This window comes from Bidens hawaiensis, unplaced genomic scaffold, assembly GCF_021521415.1.
Source record: "Bidens hawaiensis isolate Kalapana, Puna unplaced genomic scaffold, B.hawaiensis_p1.1 tig00018175_1, whole genome shotgun sequence".
In the NCBI taxonomy this organism is placed as follows: Eukaryota; Viridiplantae; Streptophyta; class Magnoliopsida; order Asterales; family Asteraceae; genus Bidens; species Bidens hawaiensis.
Window position 1 is genome coordinate 56,064 of NW_027492751.1, and position 21,839 is coordinate 77,902.

Below are 21,839 nucleotides of genomic sequence, written 5' to 3' on the forward strand. Positions count from 1 at the left end.
TGTATATAATTGAGAAAGTGAGAACGTGGATGGTCGCTCGTACCTAGAAGTTGGGAAAGCCCACTAAATAAATAGGATTTTAAATTTAACCTTCAAAGTTTAAACAATAACTATTCAGTTTTGGTTCCCTGTTCTGGCGGTTCGGAACCGTGAATTGGTCACCCCTGCTATTCTCCATAAGTGAGGTTAAAGAAAACAAATTGTTTTATTGACACCAAATAAATGGAATTCGTGTCCTTAAGCATATGATAAAGTATTTGAAAGCATATGAACAATCACTAAAATGTCCCATTTCATGTTACAAATAACTTATTCCACATAAAAAAAGTGTTTCACAAAGTGCTCTTGCAAACATTACATGACAAATTCGGGCACTATAACTTTGGGTCTTCTTACCTCAAGAACAATCAATTCAGTCACTCGAGTTTGCAATCCCAACCAAATTAAGCATATTACGGTCTTCTTTAAATCTTTCGAGCACGGTACCTTTTAGACCATTTTGCTTTTCTTGTTGAGCTCCCTTTAATACGATTCCCCAACATTCTATCACGTCAGGGTATATATGGTTGTTATTTGACAGGCACGGGTTATTGAAGGTGGGACCCGTGAAAGTGTGACCGCTATCAAAGTTTGATGAAATAAACAAGTTGAAATGACCTGCACGCCCTCCAAAACCAATGCCATTCGGGATGCTGTCTGAGCTGAAATTTACAGCACACTGCATATAGGAACAAAGATATTGTGACGTTGTCATTAACCAATTAATTTAGGCATCTAAAAATAAGCTCGTTTAACAAACGACCCAGGGCTTCATAAAGCGACCCTGAATGTTATTTATATAGATAAGATGAATTTGTTTAATGTAACAAATGTATATTTAAGCCAGTGAACGAACCGACAGTGAAGTTAAGCGGGAAGTTCGTTTATGACCGTTAATTTAGTGAGCAACGTATACGACAAAAGTTTTTGTTCATTTATGTTCGTCAACGTTCATTCATTTATGTTCGTTAATAATTTAATTAAACTTTTTATGCACAATACAAAGTGTAGTTTTAATAACTTTTTAGCCCAACACATTGTTGATTTGTTCACATTTACTATTAATTTACTATTAATTGATTTTAGATAAGTTATGTTTGTTCATCTGTGTTCACATTTACTATTAACTTTTCAGCCCATGAACCGTTCTGCTATGTTGTCAATGAACAAACAAGTTCATTTTCTTAACGAACGAACACGGACAAGAAAACCCCGTCCATTAATGTCCGTGATCGATCGTTGGCTCGTTTGAAGTTAAAGAGAAAACAAGAACATGCTCTATTCGTGTTCCTTTACAAGCCTATATATATATGTCATTATAAAAATAATAATATGTATAATGAGATTATACATCACTAAAATAAGGGGTATTATGTTATATATAAAATTATAAATATAAGTATATATAGAAAAAAAAAATATGTGTATGCAAATAAACAAGCCTAGGTTGAGCTTTAAAAATTTGAGAGGAGCCAGCTCTTAATGGAGCTCGAGCTTTAAAACTCTCACGAACTTAGCCGAAGTTTTGGAAATAAAACTCGAAGCAAGCCGAGCTGAGCTCAAGCTCTGTAAAGCAAAACGAGGTAAGCTCAAGCTCTGTAAAGCTAAACGAGGCAAGCTCAAGCTCTCTTCTCCACTATTAAAGATCATTTTAATGGTAACATTAACCAAAAAATCATACTTACCCATTGTATATTGTTGTTAGCACCAGTGGGTCGATATATCGATGCTTTAGGGTATAGCTGAAATAAGAAAGATTTCATGTCACCATAAAAGTCAGCATGTCTTTCCCAAGGCTGAGAAGCATAACCTCCATATATATAGCCTTCCTTGTCCTTAATAATCAACACAGTCGGCCCTTCAGCGTTTCTGCAAATCAAGTAACATAACAGCATGTGTTCATAAATAATAATTTATAACGGTTGATAGAAATGAACTTGAGCAAGTAAGCTACCCACGAAATATTGCCCAAAAACGTGTTGAAACTTAATCCGTTGAGTGAACTATGATACAAAAGTTTCCATTCACTTAATTCTTGATGTGAAAGCGCTCCTCCTATAAGCCAAGCATATTCTTCCTTTAATAACAGCATATTGTAATCAATGTGTTCTTGGTGGGTCAGATTGGGAACTTGAGAATCTGATAAATGGAATAATTATACATAAAGGTGATGATATATTATAATATTAGTAAACAATATGTCGTTATTGGAAAATAAGTACTTGAAGAAGAGGGCTTTAGCAAGCTTGTGAGGAACTTTCTCGCAGATGGAACAAGATGTAACCAGCTTCTGAAATCCTCAAAAGACATACTTTTTTCAGAGTTTCCTTCACTATCTTTTGTAAAATTGGCAGCATCAAGGAATATGTTAACCGGCTTATGACTGGATGATGAAGATTCATCTTCTTTTTGAGATGATATAGTATCTAGTATTCCGCTTATAACAGCTTCCAAGTCAGACCTGCAAATCAATGCCGAAAAGCAACGACTGTTAATACCATTGCATGAGAATAATCATAAAAGGACGATAAGACTTGAAATCCATTTACCTCACTAAACTGCCATCACCATCAATGTCACATAGTTGATAAAGAAATTCATCAATCTCAACTTTAGTTCCTTTTTCATAAGTTCCCTGAATTTGCATTCAAACAATAGGTTATGAAATTCTCTATAACTACCAAAGTTTGAGCATCAGATCCTTGGAAGTTAATAAGTTTATTAAATTATACCAAACTGGGCAAAATCTAACGTATAGACTATAGACAGACAGTTATCGAGCCAGAGCTCGAGCCTTCTATGGGAAGCTCGTTTAGGTTCGTCCAACCTTAACAGGCCTTGTCCGATTTTGAATTCAACCTATTTTGGACCTCTATGTATTAATTTCACACTGCATAGCTGAGCTCAAGCCAAGCTTTGGCTTGTTTAAGGTCCTACACGAGCTCGAGCAGAGCTTAGGCTCATTTAAGGTTTTTCACAGTATATAAATAGAAATAATTAAAAACATATATAAACTAAGAAATACATAAACGAGCCAAGCCTGAACTTGAAAAAACGATTCGCAAGCCGAGCTCAAGCTTTAGAAAAGGAGCTTAAATCAAGCCAAGCTTGAGCTCGAGCTCTCGTAGCTGAAAACAAGCCGAGCTCGAGCCTAATGAAGCTCTGACTTGTCTCGTTTACATCTAGTATAATAACAGACACAGATAACGTAACATACTTTAGCAATCACGAGGTCTTCAAATGTGAGTTGTTGGTCCTTCCGATTTTGTGTAACTAAATCAAACAATCTATCTCCAAGAGGACCTTTAATTCCAGTATACACCTAACAATACGTAACGATTTGTCAATACTAACCGGCATAGGTCTTCCAAAACCTAACAATCAATTAACAGCGAAAACAAGCCGAGCTACTCGAGATCGGAACAATAAAAAAATTCGAAACGAGTTGAGCTTTTTCAAGGTCGAGCCTCAAATAAAGTTGTTTTAGTTATTGAGTCCAGGCTCAAGCCTTGTATGGGAAGTTCAATTAGGCTAGTTGAGCTTAAAGAGCCTTGTGTATTTTAAGTTTTACCTCTTTTGGAGTTCTATGTTTTAAATTCACACCACACAGCCAAGCTCGAGCTGAGCTTTCGCTTGTTTAAGGTACTACGTGCGGTTTTTCTCAAAGTACATAAGAACGCATATAAATAAATTAATAAATAATAAATGAGCCGAGCTGGAGCTTTAGAAAAAGAGCCAAGCTCTGCCTTACACAGATGAAATTAGGGAAGAAACTGAAACCTTGAATACGGAGAAGGAGACGTATTTACCGCCGCTTTGAGACTGAGCGGCGAGTGAATCGAACAACGATTTAAGGTCATCCAGCTCCTTCTGAGAGAACAATCTGTGAAATTAAATTATTATTATTAATAACAAACAATACATCAAGTAATAATAACTTACCTGGTGGCGGAAGTGAAACGAGGATCGGCGGCAGGTGACTGAGCGTTTCCCATATTATTACCGGCAGTGATTGACGGTTTACGGGAGGTGAATGTTTATACAACGGACGTTGGCTCATCGGGTTACGAACAGGTGTTTGTAGGGGAAACTCATTTTTTAGATCTGAAATTGCTTACGTGTAATGGTAATGATCTAGAATTACTACATTTTTAACTTCAAAACTTTTTTTGTTTGGTATAGTTATATGATTAGTCTTGAGATAATGGGACACATGTAATTTGCATCATGAACTACTAGATTTTTAACTTTCACACGTATTTGAACCTTCAATTTCATGCTGGTGATTTCTTTCTCTCTTTTTTAACATGCTTCTCACCTTAAATCCAATAAATCCTACACTTCTAACTATTTAAATTTAGTATAATCTAGCATTTGTGGATGGGCAATCAACTAAACACCATATCATTAGGTGGCCCTTCCAAAAGAAAATTGTGGTTTAGGAATATTGAAACTTAGGGGGGGTGTGGTCCGTGGAATTCGTCAGAATTGAAATTGAAATTTGAAGAATTCATTGAAAATCCATAATGTATTTGGTTGTTACATTAATGTATGGAATTGGAATATAAGGTTATCTAAAAAGACAAAACTACCCATTGTATTTAAAAAAAATATAATTAAAAATTCAAACTAAAATTTGCCCTCATAGATCTGCATTAACTTCGTCATAATTCCTCCTTCGTCGACTGCTACCATAACTGCCGGAACCTCTGTCAACTTTGCTCTCAAGAGCCACGAAAACCTATGACGAGACGTACAAGTTTGTGGCGGCGGAGGTGGAGAGTGTTGTTAGAGGAAAGGTTAGTGACGCCAGCGTTAACGACGATTAGTTGGATCATATTTCAGATGAGAATGAGAATGGGGTTGCATTGAGGAGACGAACTTTTTAATGATTAAGGTGTAAGGCCCCGCTATCGGTACCTCACATTTGGATGTTGGATTTACTCATTAACATAGTTCTAATCATTAGAGTTAATAAAAACATTCGCGGAAATAAAAACATTCATATAACGTTACATAACTTGTCTTCAACAAACATCTTTGTCTTTTAAAATAAACAAAACATTAAACATAAACTGATAAACGTCTCGAGTCTTCCGATGCCAGCCTCTTATTCAATGCCACGTGTTCCCCTCAAGCGAGCTGCCTCATCCTACTCATCTGCGTGCATACTAAAAGTCAGCTACGCTAAGTGAGTTCTAGTTAATCACATATCATACTTTACATACATACTTACAAACTTTCATAATTCAATTTCTACTTTAATTTATTCTATTCTGCCTCGGATATTATTAGGGTCCGGTCCCTTTTTCTGCCTTGGATAGTATTAGGGTCCAGTCCCTTTTCTGCCATGGATATTATTAGGGTCAAGTCCCTTTTCTGCCTCGAGATTATTAAAGGGCTTGATCACTTTTCTGCCTTGGATATTATTAGGGTTCAGTCCCTTTTCTACCTTTCTATCTCTTACATTCATTCATAACATACATACATATCATTCATAGTTCATACATAACCTTATAACTTGACAGTACGTGCAATATCCGAAGATCGTTCACGTACCGACAAGTAATCATTCTTACCTTTCATATAATCACATAAAGCATACACTTATCACATAGGATAAATGTATTAACAATCACATCGAGTATGCACACAGCCCCGAAAACATAACATAGAAATGGGCTAGAAACTCACCAGGATCCTGTTCCTTTCTCCGTTTATTGTAATTCCCTTCTTTAATTGTGTCCTGCTAACTGTATATATGGTACATGTATTAATATATGTGCTAAGTCTGGAGTAATCTATGGGCGTTGTATTAGATCACTTTATACTTAGATTATTTATATAAATCCTAAGGTATACGACTTTTAAATTATTAAATGTTCATTTTTCTTTCTTTAATATTGTATTAGTAATATAGGACTTTTAGATTATCCTAATATTATCTTTCCATGTCAAAACCCTAATCACTTTAGCATTTCTTTTCTTTTTCTCGACTCGGGTCTTATTGTAAGCGAGTTAGGATGGTCTCCAGCTTCGATCAAAAAGTTTTAGCTAGGCCCAAGTGATTGAGTGTAAGGAGTAATAAGGCTTGGGTTTGGGCTTGGCTAAGCTTGGGTTTGTATTTGGGCTTGTCCTTGGGCCGGGTTTTGATAACACAGGCCCAACTCCTCCTCAATAACATCAGCCGTCCTTCACCTTCCGTCTATATTTTGTTCATATCTCAGCCACTCCAAGTGTGACATCTGCCCTGATCCGACCCGACCCAGGTACCCGTTTCTCTGACCCGATCTCTTTCTTTTATGATTTAGTATTTATACTTTATTTTTAATGTATTTTCCTTCCCGCCTTTCGTTTCCTTCCCGCTGTCCCGTCCCTCTCCTCTCTTTCCGCCTTCTTTTCCCTCTTGTCGCCGTCCCGCCCTTACGCCTTGTTTCCCTCTTTCTTCTAACTCTTTGCTTGTCCTTTGTTCCTTCCCGCCTAAGGTTGTCTGGGCAGCTTCACGCGCCAGACTCCTTACAAGGAAGCCTGCGTGAAGACCATCTGTTCCTGCGATACGCGAGACGAACGCTTCCCGCGACGCGCTAAGGATTTGTAGTTCCCTCGACGCGCGAAGAATTATAGTTCTTCCCGCAGCGCGCTAGGAATCTTAGTTCCTCCCGCGGCGCGCTAAGAAATGTGGTTCTTCCCGCAGTGCGCATGGAAATATAGTTCTTTCCGCGACGCGTTAAGGTTGTTTTTGTCTGCCTTCGCGCTCGCGCTCTCTTGACCTTCTGTGTCTGCCTTCGCGCCTTAGCCTTCTCGCGTTAAACCCTTTGAGTTTTCTTCTGTGTCTGCCTTCGCGCTAGCCGTTGCTTTTGAGTTGTCTTATCTTTTGAGCTGTTGACCTAATCTGCTTTATGTCTGAAAAGTTACTTTCGGCGCAGCATGCGTACCAACCCCATTGGTTGACAGATAAAGTGACTGACATAATCTTTTGAGATCTGCTTTTGCCATGCTTGACCAGTACCTTTATCTGACCCGCCCATGCTTTTTACTGTTCCCTGACAGCTTTATCTTGCCTCTGCAGCTGCCATATCTTCCATATCTTTTGCTTTTTGATATCTTTTGCTTGATCCTGTTAAAGATCTTTTCCCCTTTTTCTGGATTTGTGTCTCCTAGGGTTTTCCTATAAATAATAATAATATTTTCATAACACATCACACACAAACACTTAATCTCTCCTGTTCTCTTGCTCCTTGCTCTCTCTGCCGTCTTCCTCTCCTGCCTCCGTCTTCCTCCCTGTTCTTCCCTGCTTTTCCGGTAATATATATATATTATATAATAATTTACTTATTAATTATGCTAACTTATAATCAAGACTTAAAACAGATCATTAAAACAATAATCTTATTTATAGGTTAACTTGTGCTTGTTTAAAGTTGGTTCTTGCTTTATCTTACACCGCATCGTTTATCAAGTGAGTTATCTCGTATCTAATCCCTTTTTATTTTAAATGCTTTGGGATGTTCATGTGTTCATACAAAACTTGAGTCTTAAACTGTTTATGAACTTTAGTCGCGCAGTATCCCATGTGTTGAGGACGTAGACTTGGCTGTTTATTTGTATGTGTGGATCATTAACCGTATGGACGGTCTATTCCGCAGTTTTCATGGTACCATTAGATGAACACGGGAGAACATTCGTTTATGATTTTCTCTTTTGTTTACACATGCACAGTTAGTCTTGTTTGTGAGCTCAATTGTGAGCACTGGCAGTCTTGTCACTTAGAGTTGGTCCCGATCAGATTACACCCTTGTTGAAAACCAGACATACACATGTTGCGCGCAGATTTATTGTTATCTATGTATTGTATTAAACTTGATTTCTCACCAACACGCAAGTGTTTGACGTTTATTTTAACACATGTTCAGGTTTGCAGTAGCTGTTTTGGAGCTTGTGGACACGTAGGACGTTTTTACTTTTGGACCTAGAATTAAAATGTATCAGGACAAGTTAATGATGTTTGAATGTTATAATTTATAATATATTGATTTATGTTTGATTTATGTTCTTTATTTTCCCCGCTGCGCGTGCGCGATAAAATGTGTATTAATAAATATTGACACCAATAGTGTCACGAGTAATGAAACAATATGTGGCGCCCCGATGTATAATCCGCCTTTGGTCGGGGTGTTACAGATTGGTATCAGAGCTCGTTGACTTTAGGATAGGTGGTTAGACGTAACGGCCTAGAATACCTAAGAGTCCCTTCTCGCGCATGAGAGAAATCTCATGTTTGCGCGCTTATTGTTAATTACTCGTTATTTATGAATGTGCTCGCACTTGCGCAGTATATGATTTTATGTTTTATTTCGCGATATTTCGATTTTGGCTGAATTTCGATTTTTATTGATTTTACTTACATATTCGTTTGTGGGATTTGAAAATCCGAAAAGTCATGGTGATACATGAATAGTTGATTTTCAATTTCCATTTACGATTATGTTCTGAGGTTGGAGACTTGAAAAGTCATGGTGATACATGAATTGTCAACCTCCAATACTCATTTTCTTGTATATTTTATATTGAAGATTGGAAAGTCATGGTGATACATGAATCGTCAATCTCCAATACTCGTTTACTCGTATATTTTAAATTGGGAATTCGGAAAGTCATGGTGATGCATGAATTGTCGATTTCTGATTCGAATTTGTTACCTTTATTAAGTCTGCATTTTGGGTCATTTATTTTACTTTAACTTTTGATAGCATCTAACTCCGTGAAACCAAGCTTTATAAAGTTATACTTTGCGATAAAACCAAGATATTAACTAAAATTAAAACTTTTATAGAATGCCTCCGCTATCTCGCCGATTTCAGAGAAGAGAAGCCTCGCGCATGCGTAGACAGCAACGTTCCCAGGAAATGGCCGCCGCAATAGCCCAAGCTTTGAGCCAAAACAATACCAATACCTCGAGTTATAACATTAAGTCCTTTAACGCGGGTAACCCTCCAAAGTTCACAGGTCTTGAAGGAGCCACCGTGATGCTCCAATGGCTCGAAAAGATTGAAAACACTTTCCTCCATACCCAATGCCCCTCAGACAGACGAACCCTATATGCTTCCAGTGTCCTGGAATCCAGAGCGCTTACATGGTGGAATGGAGTAGCTCATGCGCGTGGCGCAGAGGCTGCTTCTAGCATGACATGGGAGGAATTCAAGGAAATTCTTACGCGAGAATTCTGCCCTCCCAACGAAGTTAAGCGCCTGGAGGAAGAATTCTGGAACTTGAAGCAATACAGTGGCGAAGCGCGCGAGTACGCGACGTGCTTCCACGAGCTAAGCTTACTGGTCCCTCACCTTGTTACCCCTTCACGCCGAGCAATCGAGAAATTCCTTGGGGGTCTCCCCATGGAAATTCAAGATTCTGTATGGGCCAGAAACCCAGTTACCCTCTCTGACGCCATCGAGTTGGCCGCTGTGCTCAGCGACAACCATGTCAGAGCAGGAACCCTGTTCCTGCGGGGAACTGAGAAGACCAAACTCACCAAGACTGCCCCTGAACCAACAGAAACCAAACCAGAACCCTCAAACCGTAACAACCTCAAGCGCAGGCGCAAGGCCTATGCGCTTACCAACCCGCCCATTGTCCAGCAACCCGCATACCAACCCCCAGTTTACGCGCCTAACCCACTGTCAACCTACCCAGCACCTCCTGCAGTCCATAACTATGCCTTAACCAATCCAGCACTCCCTGCCCCGCCTCCTAAGAAACCTTACACAGGAAACCATCCCTTTTGCCCAACCTGTAGACTCCACCACCCACCTCAAGTCCCATGTCGACTTTGTACCCGATGTGGCCGCGCTGGTCACCTTGCAGAAAACTGTAGAGTCCCTCTCGCCAACCCAATTGCGCCAACACCACCAGTCTACCCGCAGAACCCACAACCAACCTACCAAAACCCACGACCCAGATCGTGCTTTAACTGCGGTGATCCCAGTCATTTCCGGAACGCGTGCCCGAGACTACAAGTGCAAATCACACAGGCGAATCCGGTGAACCAGATTTCAAACCAAGTGACGCGTGGACGAGCTTTTAATATAACCGCGCACCAAGCGCAAGCGAATAATGACGTAGTTAATGGTACATTTTTGCTTAACGGATTTTATGCTTCGGTACTTTTTGATACTGGCGCCGATCGAAGTTTTATTTCTCGCGCCTTCGAGCAGAAGCTTGCGCGACCGCGCAACGATTTAAAAGAAGATTTTTCAGTTGAATTGGCTAATGGTGAAATTATTTTAATTAACTCAGTGATTAAAGATTGTACGCTTAATCTTAACGAAAACGATTTTCTGATCGACCTCATCCCTATGCCTCTTGGAAGCTTTGATGTTATCATTGGTATGGACTGGCTCTCGAAGAATCGCGCCGAAGTTATTTGCGCCAAGAAATTGATTCGAATACCTCGAGAAAATGGTGATCTTCATATTTACGGCGAAAAACCCTCCAGTGGTCTTAAACTTATGTCTTGCGCCGAAGCCCAAAGGCTCATGCGGAAGAAGTATATTGCATTCCTAGGCCATGTGGTTAAGCCTGCTGAAGAGAAGAAGCTTCGCGATATCCCTGTTGTGCGTGATTTCCCTGAAGTTTTTCCTGATGATCTTCCTGGTATCCCTCCCGCTCGTGAAGTCGAGTTCCGTATTGATCTTGTCCCTGGTGCTTCCCCCGTAGCTAAATCTCCTTATCGTCTTGCACCCGCTGAGATGCAAGAATTGGCCAGCCAACTTCAAGAGTTGACTGCTAAAGGATTCATTCGCCCTAGCTCTTCGCCCTGGGGTGCTCCGGTGTTGTTCGTTAAAAAGAAAGATGGATCGTTTCGCATGTGTATTGATTACCGCGAGTTGAACAAACTCACCATTAAAAACCGGTATCCCTTACCGCGTATTGACGACCTCTTTGATCAACTCCAAGGTGCCTCTTGTTTCTCGAAGATTGATCTCCGCTCTGGCTATCATCAGTTGCGCATCCGCGATGAAGATGTTCCGAAAACTGCTTTTCGAACTCGTTATGGCCATTTTGAATTCTTGGTCATGTCCTTCGGTTTAACCAACGCACCCGCCGTTTTCATGGATCTAATGAATCGGGTGTGTAGGCCTTTCTTGGATAAATTCGTGATTGTGTTTATCGATGATGTTCTGGTGTATTCTAAGACCAAGGCCGAGCACGAGCAACATCTTCGGTTGGTGTTGCAAAAGCTTAGAGCTGAGCAACTCTATGCTAAGCTTTCCAAGTGTGAATTCTGGTCTGATGAAGTACAGTTTCTTGGTCATGTTGTTAACAAGGTGGGTATTCATGTCGACCCATCCAAGATTGAAGCAATCAAGAACTGGATTACGCCATCCTCTCCTTCTGAGATCCGTTCCTTTCTGGGCTTAGCTGGTTATTACCGGCGCTTCATTTCGAACTTCTCGAAGATCGCTTTGCCTTTAACAGCTCTGACGCACAAAGGTAAACCGTATATTTGGGGCTCGAAGCAAGAAGAAGCCTTTCTGACGCTCAAGCGTCTGTTGTGTGAAGCTCCTGTTCTTGCGCTACCTGAGGGTAATGATGATTTTGTCGTGTATTGCGATGCATCCAACCAAGGTCTCGGTTGTGTTCTTATGCAACGAGGCAAGGTTATCGCTTACGCATCAAGGCAACTTAAGGTTCACGAAAAGAATTATACGACTCACGACCTCGAACTTGGTGCAGTTGTTTTTGCCTTGAAGATCTGGAGACACTACCTCTATGGTACTAAGTGTATCCTCTACACTGACCATAAAAGCCTTCAGCATATCTTTGATCAGAAGGAACTTAACATGAGACAACGCCGATGGAACGAACTCATCAGCGATTACGATTGTGAGATCCGGTATCATCCTGGTAAGGCTAATGTGGTAGCCGATGCGCTCAGCCGAAAACCCTGCCAACTTAACTGTATCTTGCCGCGCACCCAGCTTCACTTCGCGCCGATTCAAAGCAACCTTGAATCGCGTATTCGTGACGCGCAGCGCGCATCCATCAGTAATGGTAACCTTCGCGCCGAGTTAGCGTGTGGCGCGGAAGCGCATTTTGTCCCTAATCTGAGTGGAATTCTCTGCTATCTCAATCGCATCTGGATTCCCTTTGATGAGAATCTTCGCGCTGATATCCTGAGTGAAGCGCATAAATCTCGATATTCTATTCATCCTGGCGCTGATAAGATGTACAAGGATTTGCGCATTACTTATTGGTGGCCCGGTATGAAAAAGGATATTGCTGTGTTCGTAGCTAAATGTCTGACTTGTTCTAAAGTAAAAGCTGAACACCAACGCCCATCTGGTTTGCTCGAACAACCAGAAATTCCTACGTGGAAATGGGAATGTGTAGCGATGGACTTTATTACCAAGTTACCTTTGACAGCAAGCAAACATGATAGCATTTGGGTAATAGTGGATCGATTGACTAAGTCTGCTCACTTTCTGCCCATTCGTGAAAACTACCGGGTTGAGCAACTCGCGCAGCTTTATGTCAAGGAAATTGTCTGCCGCCATGGTACTCCTTTGAGCATCATATCCGATCGCGATGGCCGTTTTATATCTCGCTTTTGGAAATCCCTCCAATCTGCGCTAGGAACTCGCTTGGACATGAGTACGGCGTATCATCCTCAGACTGACGGTCAGTCTGAGCGAACTATTCAAACTCTTGAGGATATGCTCCGATCTTGTGTTCTTGATTTTGGAGGTAATTGGGATTCGCACCTGCCTTTGATCGAGTTCTCTTATAATAACAGCTATCATTCCAGTATCGGTATGGCCCCATTTGAAGCACTTTACGGTCGTAAGTGCCGCTCCCCGATTTGTTGGAGCGAAGTGGGTGAAGCTCAAATCACAGGACCCGAACTTGTTCAAGAGACAACCGATAAAATCGCCAAGATCCGTGATCATCTGCTGACTGCCAGAAGCCGACAGAAGAGTTACGCAGATCGTAGGCGAAAGCCTCTCGAATTTCAAGTTGGTGATCTTGTTCTCCTCAAAGTGTCGCCTTGGAAAGGTGTTGTCCGCTTTGGGAAGAAGGGTAAGCTTGCTCCTCGATATGTTGGTCCATTCAAGATTCTCGCGCGTGTGGGAAAAGTAGCCTACAGACTTGACCTGCCGCCCGCGCTCAGTAATGTGCATCCAACATTCCATGTATCCAATCTCAAGAAGTGTTTAGCTGACGAGAACCTTCACATTCCACTTGATGAAGTTCAAGTTGATGAAACTATGCATTTTATTGAGAAGCCTGTTGAGGTTATGGATCGCGAGGTTAAGCAAACCAAGCGCAGTCGTATCCCTATCGTGAAAGTTCGCTGGGAGTCCAAGCGCGGAGCCGAGTTTACATGGGAAAGGGAAGATCAAATGAAGATCAAGTACCCGCACCTGTTCTCTGCGCAACCTACTTCGAGATAAATTTCGGGACGAAATTTCTTAAAGTAGGGGAGACTGTGACATCTGCCCTGATCCGACCCGACCCAGGTACCCGTTTCTCTGACCCGATCTCTTTCTTTTATGATTTAGTATTTATACTTTATTTTTAATGTATTTTCCTTCCCGCCTTTTGTTTCCTTCCCGCTGTCCCGTCCCTCTCCTCTCTTTCCGCCTTCTTTTCCCTCTTGTCGCCGTCCCGCCCTTACGCCTTGTTTCCCTCTTTCTTCTAACTCTTTGCTTGTCCTTTGTTCCTTCCCGCCTAAGGTTGTCTGGGCAGCTTCACGCGCCAGACTCCTTACAAGGAAGCCTGCGTGAAGACCATCTGTTCCTGCGATACGCGAGACGAACGCTTCCCGCGACGCGCTAAGGATTTGTAGTTCCCTCGACGCGCGAAGAATTATAGTTCTTCCCGCAGCGCGCTAGGAATCTTAGTTCCTCCCGCGGCGCGCTAAGAAATGTGGTTCTTCCCGCAGTGCGCATGGAAATATAGTTCTTTCCGCGACGCGTTAAGGTTGTTTTTGTCTGCCTTCGCGCTCGCGCTCTCTTGACCTTCTGTGTCTGCCTTCGCGCCTTAGCCTTCTCGCGTTAAACCCTTTGAGTTTTCTTCTGTGTCTGCCTTCGCGCTAGCCGTTGCTTTTGAGTTGTCTTATCTTTTGAGCTGTTGACCTAATCTGCTTTATGTCTGAAAAGTTACTTTCGGCGCAGCATGCGTACCAACCCCATTGGTTGACAGATAAAGTGACTGACATAATCTTTTGAGATCTGCTTTTGCCATGCTTGACCAGTACCTTTATCTGACCCGCCCATGCTTTTTACTGTTCCCTGACAGCTTTATCTTGCCTCTGCAGCTGCCATATCTTCCATATCTTTTGCTTTTTGATATCTTTTGCTTGATCCTGTTAAAGATCTTTTCCCCTTTTTCTGGATTTGTGTCTCCTAGGGTTTTCCTATAAATAATAATAATATTTTCATAACACATCACACACAAACACTTAATCTCTCCTGTTCTCTTGCTCCTTGCTCTCTCTGCCGTCTTCCTCTCCTGCCTCCGTCTTCCTCCCTGTTCTTCCCTGCTTTTCCGGTAATATATATATATTATATAATAATTTACTTATTAATTATGCTAACTTATAATCAAGACTTAAAACAGATCATTAAAACAATAATCTTATTTATAGGTTAACTTGTGCTTGTTTAAAGTTGGTTCTTGCTTTATCTTACACCGCATCGTTTATCAAGTGAGTTATCTCGTATCTAATCCCTTTTTATTTTAAATGCTTTGGGATGTTCATGTGTTCATACAAAACTTGAGTCTTAAACTGTTTATGAACTTTAGTCGCGCAGTATCCCATGTGTTGAGGACGTAGACTTGGCTGTTTATTTGTATGTGTGGATCATTAACCGTATGGACGGTCTATTCCGCAGTTTTCATGGTACCATTAGATGAACACGGGAGAACATTCGTTTATGATTTTCTCTTTTGTTTACACATGCACAGTTAGTCTTGTTTGTGAGCTCAATTGTGAGCACTGGCAGTCTTGTCACTTAGAGTTGGTCCCGATCAGATTACACCCTTGTTGAAAACCAGACATACACATGTTGCGCGCAGATTTATTGTTATCTATGTATTGTATTAAACTTGATTTCTCACCAACACGCAAGTGTTTGACGTTTATTTTAACACATGTTCAGGTTTGCAGTAGCTGTTTTGGAGCTTGTGGACACGTAGGACGTTTTTACTTTTGGACCTAGAATTAAAATGTATCAGGACAAGTTAATGATGTTTGAATGTTATAATTTATAATATATTGATTTATGTTTGATTTATGTTCTTTATTTTCCCCGCTGCGCGTGCGCGATAAAATGTGTATTAATAAATATTGACACCAATAGTGTCACGAGTAATGAAACAATATGTGGCGCCCCGATGTATAATCCGCCTTTGGTCGGGGTGTTACACCAAGTAAATGAATCCCCTGAATCGATTACAAGTAATCGATGATGATGATGACTGATTAATAAGACGGCTTTATTGTAATCGATCTCGTATTGTAAGCGACTCATTGTAATCGATGCGAGATTGTGAGCGAGTTTAATTGTAATCGAGTCTTCCTTGTGTAATCGACCTTAGCCCTGGACTAACTCAACAGTAATCGATCTGTGGTCATTGAAATCGAGCTTATGGGACTCGATTACAATGTAATCAATTTGTAATTAGGCTTACTGTAATCGAATCTCCTGATATTCGATCACAATGTAATCGATTTGGATTGTGTTCGAGTATAAGTTTGTAATCGATTGCTACTGTATGCGAGTTACAGTGAACCCCGATTGTAAGCGAGTTTCGGCATAGGGGTATTGTAAGCGAACATCAAAGTAATCGAGTTCTGGGATTTGTGATCGAGTTCTATGGGTGTAAACGAGTTATCTTTAGCTTGTAATACTAGTGCTCGGCTGTAATGTAATCGAGTTCGATTTGTAATCGGCTTCAGGGTTGTAATCTATTCCAACAATTGTAATCGAATTCCTCTAGGAATCGATTACAATTGTAACGAGTATGTATGTATATTGTAAACGATTCTGGGTATTAGTGTACTTGTATACGAGTTTGTATATATATGAGTATTGTAATCGAATTGGATTGTAGTGAATCTTAGATGTATTCAAGTTGCTACAGTGTAATCGAGTTATGCTGAAACCACCATTGTAATCGAGTTGGGTTTGGGGCTGGTGGGTTTTGGACTCCCAACCTACTGCCCGTTTGTTATTGTTGTTGTTGTTATTATTATTATTATTGTTATTATTATTATTATTTTAATAACAATTCTTTAATATGATATTATCCTATCCCGCAAGCGCTCTCGTGGTCGTTTTCCGGGTAAGGCTTGACTCGGGAAATCATAAAGTTTGGACCTTTAAACCCTAAACGTTCAAAACTAGATTTTTAGGGTTCCTTTTAACAAGTCGTTTCCATTTTGGGTTCGTTTCTTTCATTATTAACATCAAATTTTCAACTTTAATGTTCGTTTAAAGCCGATCTACTCTAGATTCAAGTTTCAAGACTAATCGTTTATTAAAACATAAACTTTAAGATCAAGAACATACCTTTATGGGTTCGTTTGGTTTCGGCTAGCATGTTTATGAATCTTAAATCCTTGGATCTATCTTATATATAGAAGATCTAATAATGGTTAGTTTGATTTGGTCTCGGGTCTCTTTCTTTCTCTCTTGGCCGTTTATGTATAATAAGGAAGGTGTGTGTGTTTGGAGTGTGTGTAGAGATTAAGATGGAAATGATGGAATGAGAGCTAGGGTTTTGGAATGGTTTAAGGGGGTATTTATATCCCCTTTAAGCCCATGGACTCTAAGCCCATTCCCCTTTCAACCCATCTTAATTAATCTAAGTCCATGATGTAACATCTCCAAAATTTCGATCCAAATTTGACAACTTAGTAAAAGTTGAAGGATCAAAATTATTCTTAAATATAAATAATAAGAAAATTAAAAGAAAATAAAATCATTTGATAAGGAAATAAAAACATTCCTTAAATAAAGTTATCTTATGTTAAGGATATAGAATAAGGAAATTCCATCCCACATTGAAAGATGTAAGAAAGTGAAAGCATTCCACATGGATATAAATAAGGAAGTTAAAATCCATCCCACATGGAAAGTGGTAAAGAAATGAAAGCTCTTTATAAGTAAGAGAATTTCTATTATAATATTCTTTTATGCCTAGCATACACCCAGTGGTCCTAGCGGAGGGTGCGAAGCACCCGACGCACACGCGCACGGGCTCGGGCGATGGCGCAATGTGGCGCTTTGATGGCGCACTTTGCACTTCGCACGCTCGCATCGCCGCGAGCCGCTTGAGAATTTCCTTAGAAGGAATGTATGACATTGAAAATAAGTCTAATCATTACAAAATCAATGTCACCAAATTAGCATAAGCAATGCTTAAGAAAGAAATGGAAAACAAGGAAAGACAAAAGAAAAGGAGATACGCAAAAACATCAAGAAGGAAAAACAAGATCAAGAAATCAATCATTCATTGGAAAAAGTAGACAATAAAGATCTTAATAGATATAATAAGTATAGCAATAGAACAAGAGCATAAAACTCTTATAGTAACTCTCCTAGCAAGGTCTGGAAGAAAGAGAATGTCAGCGTAAGGAAAAGTCCAGGTGGACAGAAACCCAAGGATAAGTGACCTCAAGCCAACGCTAAAGAAATATTTTAACAAAAGGGACGTAAATAAACCTAGGAAGAGAATTAGAAATTCTCATGGATTGTCTGTATACAAGGTATGTACTAGTCATTTCAAGAGCATACAAAAGAGGACAAAGTAATTATACCTCAATAGAACCTTATCAATCATCATCAAGATATTCGGAAATTTGCTATGGTAATATACAATTTCCTTAATCAAAAGGAAAACATATGAATCGTGCATAGCACTAGACAGATAAACCTCAAGGAAAAGTTAGTTAAGGTCAGAGAAAACTTAGAAATGAATTCTTTAAGAATACAACAAACTTATTAGACATTTCATAATCAAAAGATTTCTAGTACTTATAGCATTAAGATTCACGTACCATGTAGTATATCATCGGTATATAAGTTTCTTTCATACTGATGCAATCTTATTTACAAAATGTCAAACTTAAAAAGCCAAGCAAATAATGATGAAATCTCCAATCAAAGAAACGACAAGAACATGACAGAACCTGATCGTGAGACCCATGAACAATATTTAGTCAAAATACAAGAGATAATTCAGGACACGTTAACTCCTCTCACTAATGCAATGAAAGAAGATATACATAAAGTTAAGCATTCAAATAAGGTCGTTAGAAAACATCCTTATAAAAAAACCCTCACATCATAAAAGCATTTAGAACCTCAAGACTGATAGTCAATTCAACAGTAAGCTCAGGAAACCTTTAGTAACTCAAGGTTGTAGTTTTGAGAATTTCAAAACCTTTGAACCAAAAGAATTTTATGGAAACCAAAGTGTTATACCAACTTTACGATGGCTTGAAGAGATCGAGTCCATCGTCATCATTAGTCAATGTACTGAGATTCAAAAGATTCAGTACGCATCTCTGAAATTCAAAGGTGAAGCTTTAGAATGGTGGAACACTCTAATCGTAAGAAAGGGCAGAGAAACCTTGTATCAAATGAAATGGGAAACATTCAAAGAACTCGTATTACAACAGTTTTGCCCCATACTAGAACCCAATCTTATTCAAACTAAGATGGATATCACAAATCTCATAGAGTACAACACTAAGTTCCTTGGAGATTACCAATCAACTTCGCTTCTAGACAACTCAGAATATGACAAAGTTATTCAATACATATCAGGATTACCCAAAGAGATATAGGGATGGCAGTTAAACCCGGACCCGATGGGAATACCCGAAACCCGACATAATGGGGACGGGTATTACCCGTCCCATTAGGGTTTGGGATTAGTTTCGAAATTTTTCGCGGGTCTGGGACGGGTTTGGGATTTATAAAATTCCCGGTTACCCGACCCGATTACCCGATAACATTGACCCATTTACCCGATTATATACCCGATATACCCGGCATAATTTTTTATATATTTGTTATGTTTAGTATATAGTAATATTAAAAATTGATATATATATATATATGTTTGCTTTTGTTAGTTTCGATAACTGGTCATCGTAACATTTGAAAAGTTTAATGATATTCTCTTTTATATATATATATATATATATATATATATATATATATATATATATATATATTGTCAAAACCTGATAGAAACCCGATGGGTTTAATTTGGGTGTGCCCGACGGGTATGCCCGAAACCCGCGGGTTTACCCGATACCCGATGGGTAATTACCCGATAAAAACCCGACGGGTCTGGGACGGGTTTTTATAATCGGGTTCGGGTCTGGGAATACCTAGACCCGTCCCAGACCCGACCCATTGCCATCCCTAAAGAGATAGGAGATATAGTAAGAACCCATATGCCACAAACTACCTCCTCGGCTATGGAATTGGCCAGATATTTGATCAACAATATGGAAAGAAAACTGGAGGTTAAAGAGAAGAATAAAAAGAAATAAAAAGCAACAATCAAACAAATGAAGAAGATCAACCACGAGAAACCATTTGAATACAGCAGACCAATTTGTGAAAACTGTGGAAAACGACATTTTGGAAAATGTCGAAAACAAAACAAGAACAAAACCATAATCACCTGTACTTTTTGTAACAAAAACGGTCATTCTAAAGAAGACTGTAGAAAGAAAGCAGTTGCATGTTTCAAATGTGGAGAAAAATGACATTTTAAAAGTGGATGTTCAAAAACACAATAAGCAATAAAAAGATCAAGCAGCATCAACACTAGAAAGGAGGAAAAACAAGGAGCATCTGATAACTAAGTATAAATGCAAACAAGAGGATAAGGAATAAATAGTCAACTCTTGTAACCGTTTGTAAACTCGTGATCAAAACGAGAAGTTATGTAATAGAAAAAGGGTATTTAAATCCCTAATGTATATAAAGAAATATATTAGCATACATGTACTACCTTTACATTTGGAAAAGAGGTAGTTAATTTCGTAAGTTCTCGAAATACAAGAAACTTTGTTACTCAATCAGCATCTAATAGAAAGATGAAAAACTAAGACATAAGAATATCCGAACTTCGAAAGTTTGAAGGTGTCATTAATAAACGGAAGGAAACCGTCAAGATCATGCAGTAAGGGATTACATGATTCAAGAATGGATATCTTGAAAGTTATCAAGATGGATAAATTAATTCAATAAATTGAATTCAAGATACAATTGAGTTAACATCAGTAAAAGTTTAGAATATACAAGGTAAGGTAAATAATTAAACACAACTGGCCACTGTGTTTGGCAATTTACAATTACTTATGACATTCTGAACTATTAACTGAACACATCATCCAGAGACGTGAGTTAACAACAAAACAGGATTCTAAATCATTCGAACAACTTTAGTTAAACTCAAGAAACAGATTAGATATAACCTAATCATAAATCGAGAAGTAAGAAATCATTCACAACGAATCTCGATGACGAGATTCATTCCAAGGAGGGGAGGATGTAACATCCCCAAAATTTCAATCCAAATTTGACAACTTAGGAAAAGTTGAAGGATCAAAATTATTCTAAAAAATAAGTAATAAGAAAATTAAAAGAAAATAAAATCATTTGATAAGGAAATAAAAACATTCCTTAAATAAAGTTATCTTATGTTAAGGATATGGAATAAGGAAATTCCATCCACATTGAAAGATGTAAGAAAGTGGAAGCATTCCACATGGATATAAATAAGGAAGTTAAAATCCATCCCACATGGAAAGTGGTAAAGAAATGAAAGCTCTTTATAAGTAAGAGAATTTCCATTATAATATTCTTTTATGCCTAGCATACACCCAGTGGTCCTAGCGGAGGGTGCGAAGCACCCGACGCACACGCGCACACGTACGGGCGAAGGGCGATGGGCGCAATGTGGCGCTTTGATGGCGCAGAAGTAACAAGCTACCAAAAGACAAGGGGATAAAAGTGAAAATTTGAGTTTAGGGACTCATCGCGCTACGCGATGAGCCCAGAACACAGGTCATCACGTATCGCGATGGACCTTGATGAGTCAGCGGACACGTGGCAGCTTCTAGTATAGCGGCGTAATTTTTGCGGCGCCGCAACACGCGACGAATCTCAGCCTATAAAAGGGGGGGTCACGGCTCCATCACTTCTCACACCTAAATCCGCTCTCTCTCTAGTAATCCGTGACATACACCGACGATATCTCGAAGTACGTGCACAACACGACGAACACCATATATCGTCTCGTTTTGCGTGCCAACCTTGAAGTTCGTGCCAAGCTCTAAGATTCTTACAGTTTAAGCTCTAGTACACATTAGAAAGTAGAAGTGCTGCTCAATCAATCTTAGTAATCAAACTCCGAATACCCGTGTAAGGTAGGGGTTCTGCCTAAGTCATTATTTTATTATTATATTATATGGCTTAGACCATAGTCAAGGGTATAGCCCAAACCTTGATCATAATTATGATTACATAAGCTTTAAACATACAAAGGATTTTAGTAATGTTTCTTTATAATTAAGAAACACATAAATTTTCACTCATAAGAATATAGTCATATAGTTTCTTCACAATTAAGAAACGTAGCATTTCATATACAAGAAATATAGCTAAAATATTGTTTCTTCATAATTAAGAAACATAAGATTTTACATTCAATACTAGCAATCAATGAATGTTTCTTCTTGAAGAAGAAACAGATTATAGATGTTTCTT

General features: G+C 39.4%; 1 protein-coding gene across 2 annotated transcripts; it reads right to left on the reverse strand.

Moving 5' to 3' along the window:
* Positions 1-252: 252 nt before the first annotated feature.
* Positions 253-4,050, reverse strand: LOC143555601 (uncharacterized). 2 transcript variants are annotated; one of them, XM_077045122.1, is made up of 8 exons: positions 3,982-4,050; positions 3,820-3,922; positions 3,257-3,361; positions 2,589-2,674; positions 2,262-2,500; positions 1,998-2,178; positions 1,725-1,908; positions 253-718 (listed from the first exon to the last, which is right to left on the reverse strand). In XM_077045122.1, the coding sequence occupies exons 1-8, from the start codon at positions 4,032-4,034 to the stop codon at positions 413-415; spliced, it is 1,257 nt and encodes a 418-aa protein (XP_076901237.1). In that variant the 5' UTR covers positions 4,035-4,050; the 3' UTR covers positions 253-412. The 2 variants fall into 2 exon arrangements, with proteins under 2 accessions (XP_076901237.1, XP_076901239.1); XM_077045124.1 differs by having other exon boundaries at positions 3,849-3,922; positions 3,982-4,038.
* Between the last annotated feature and the right edge of the window lie 17,789 nt (positions 4,051-21,839).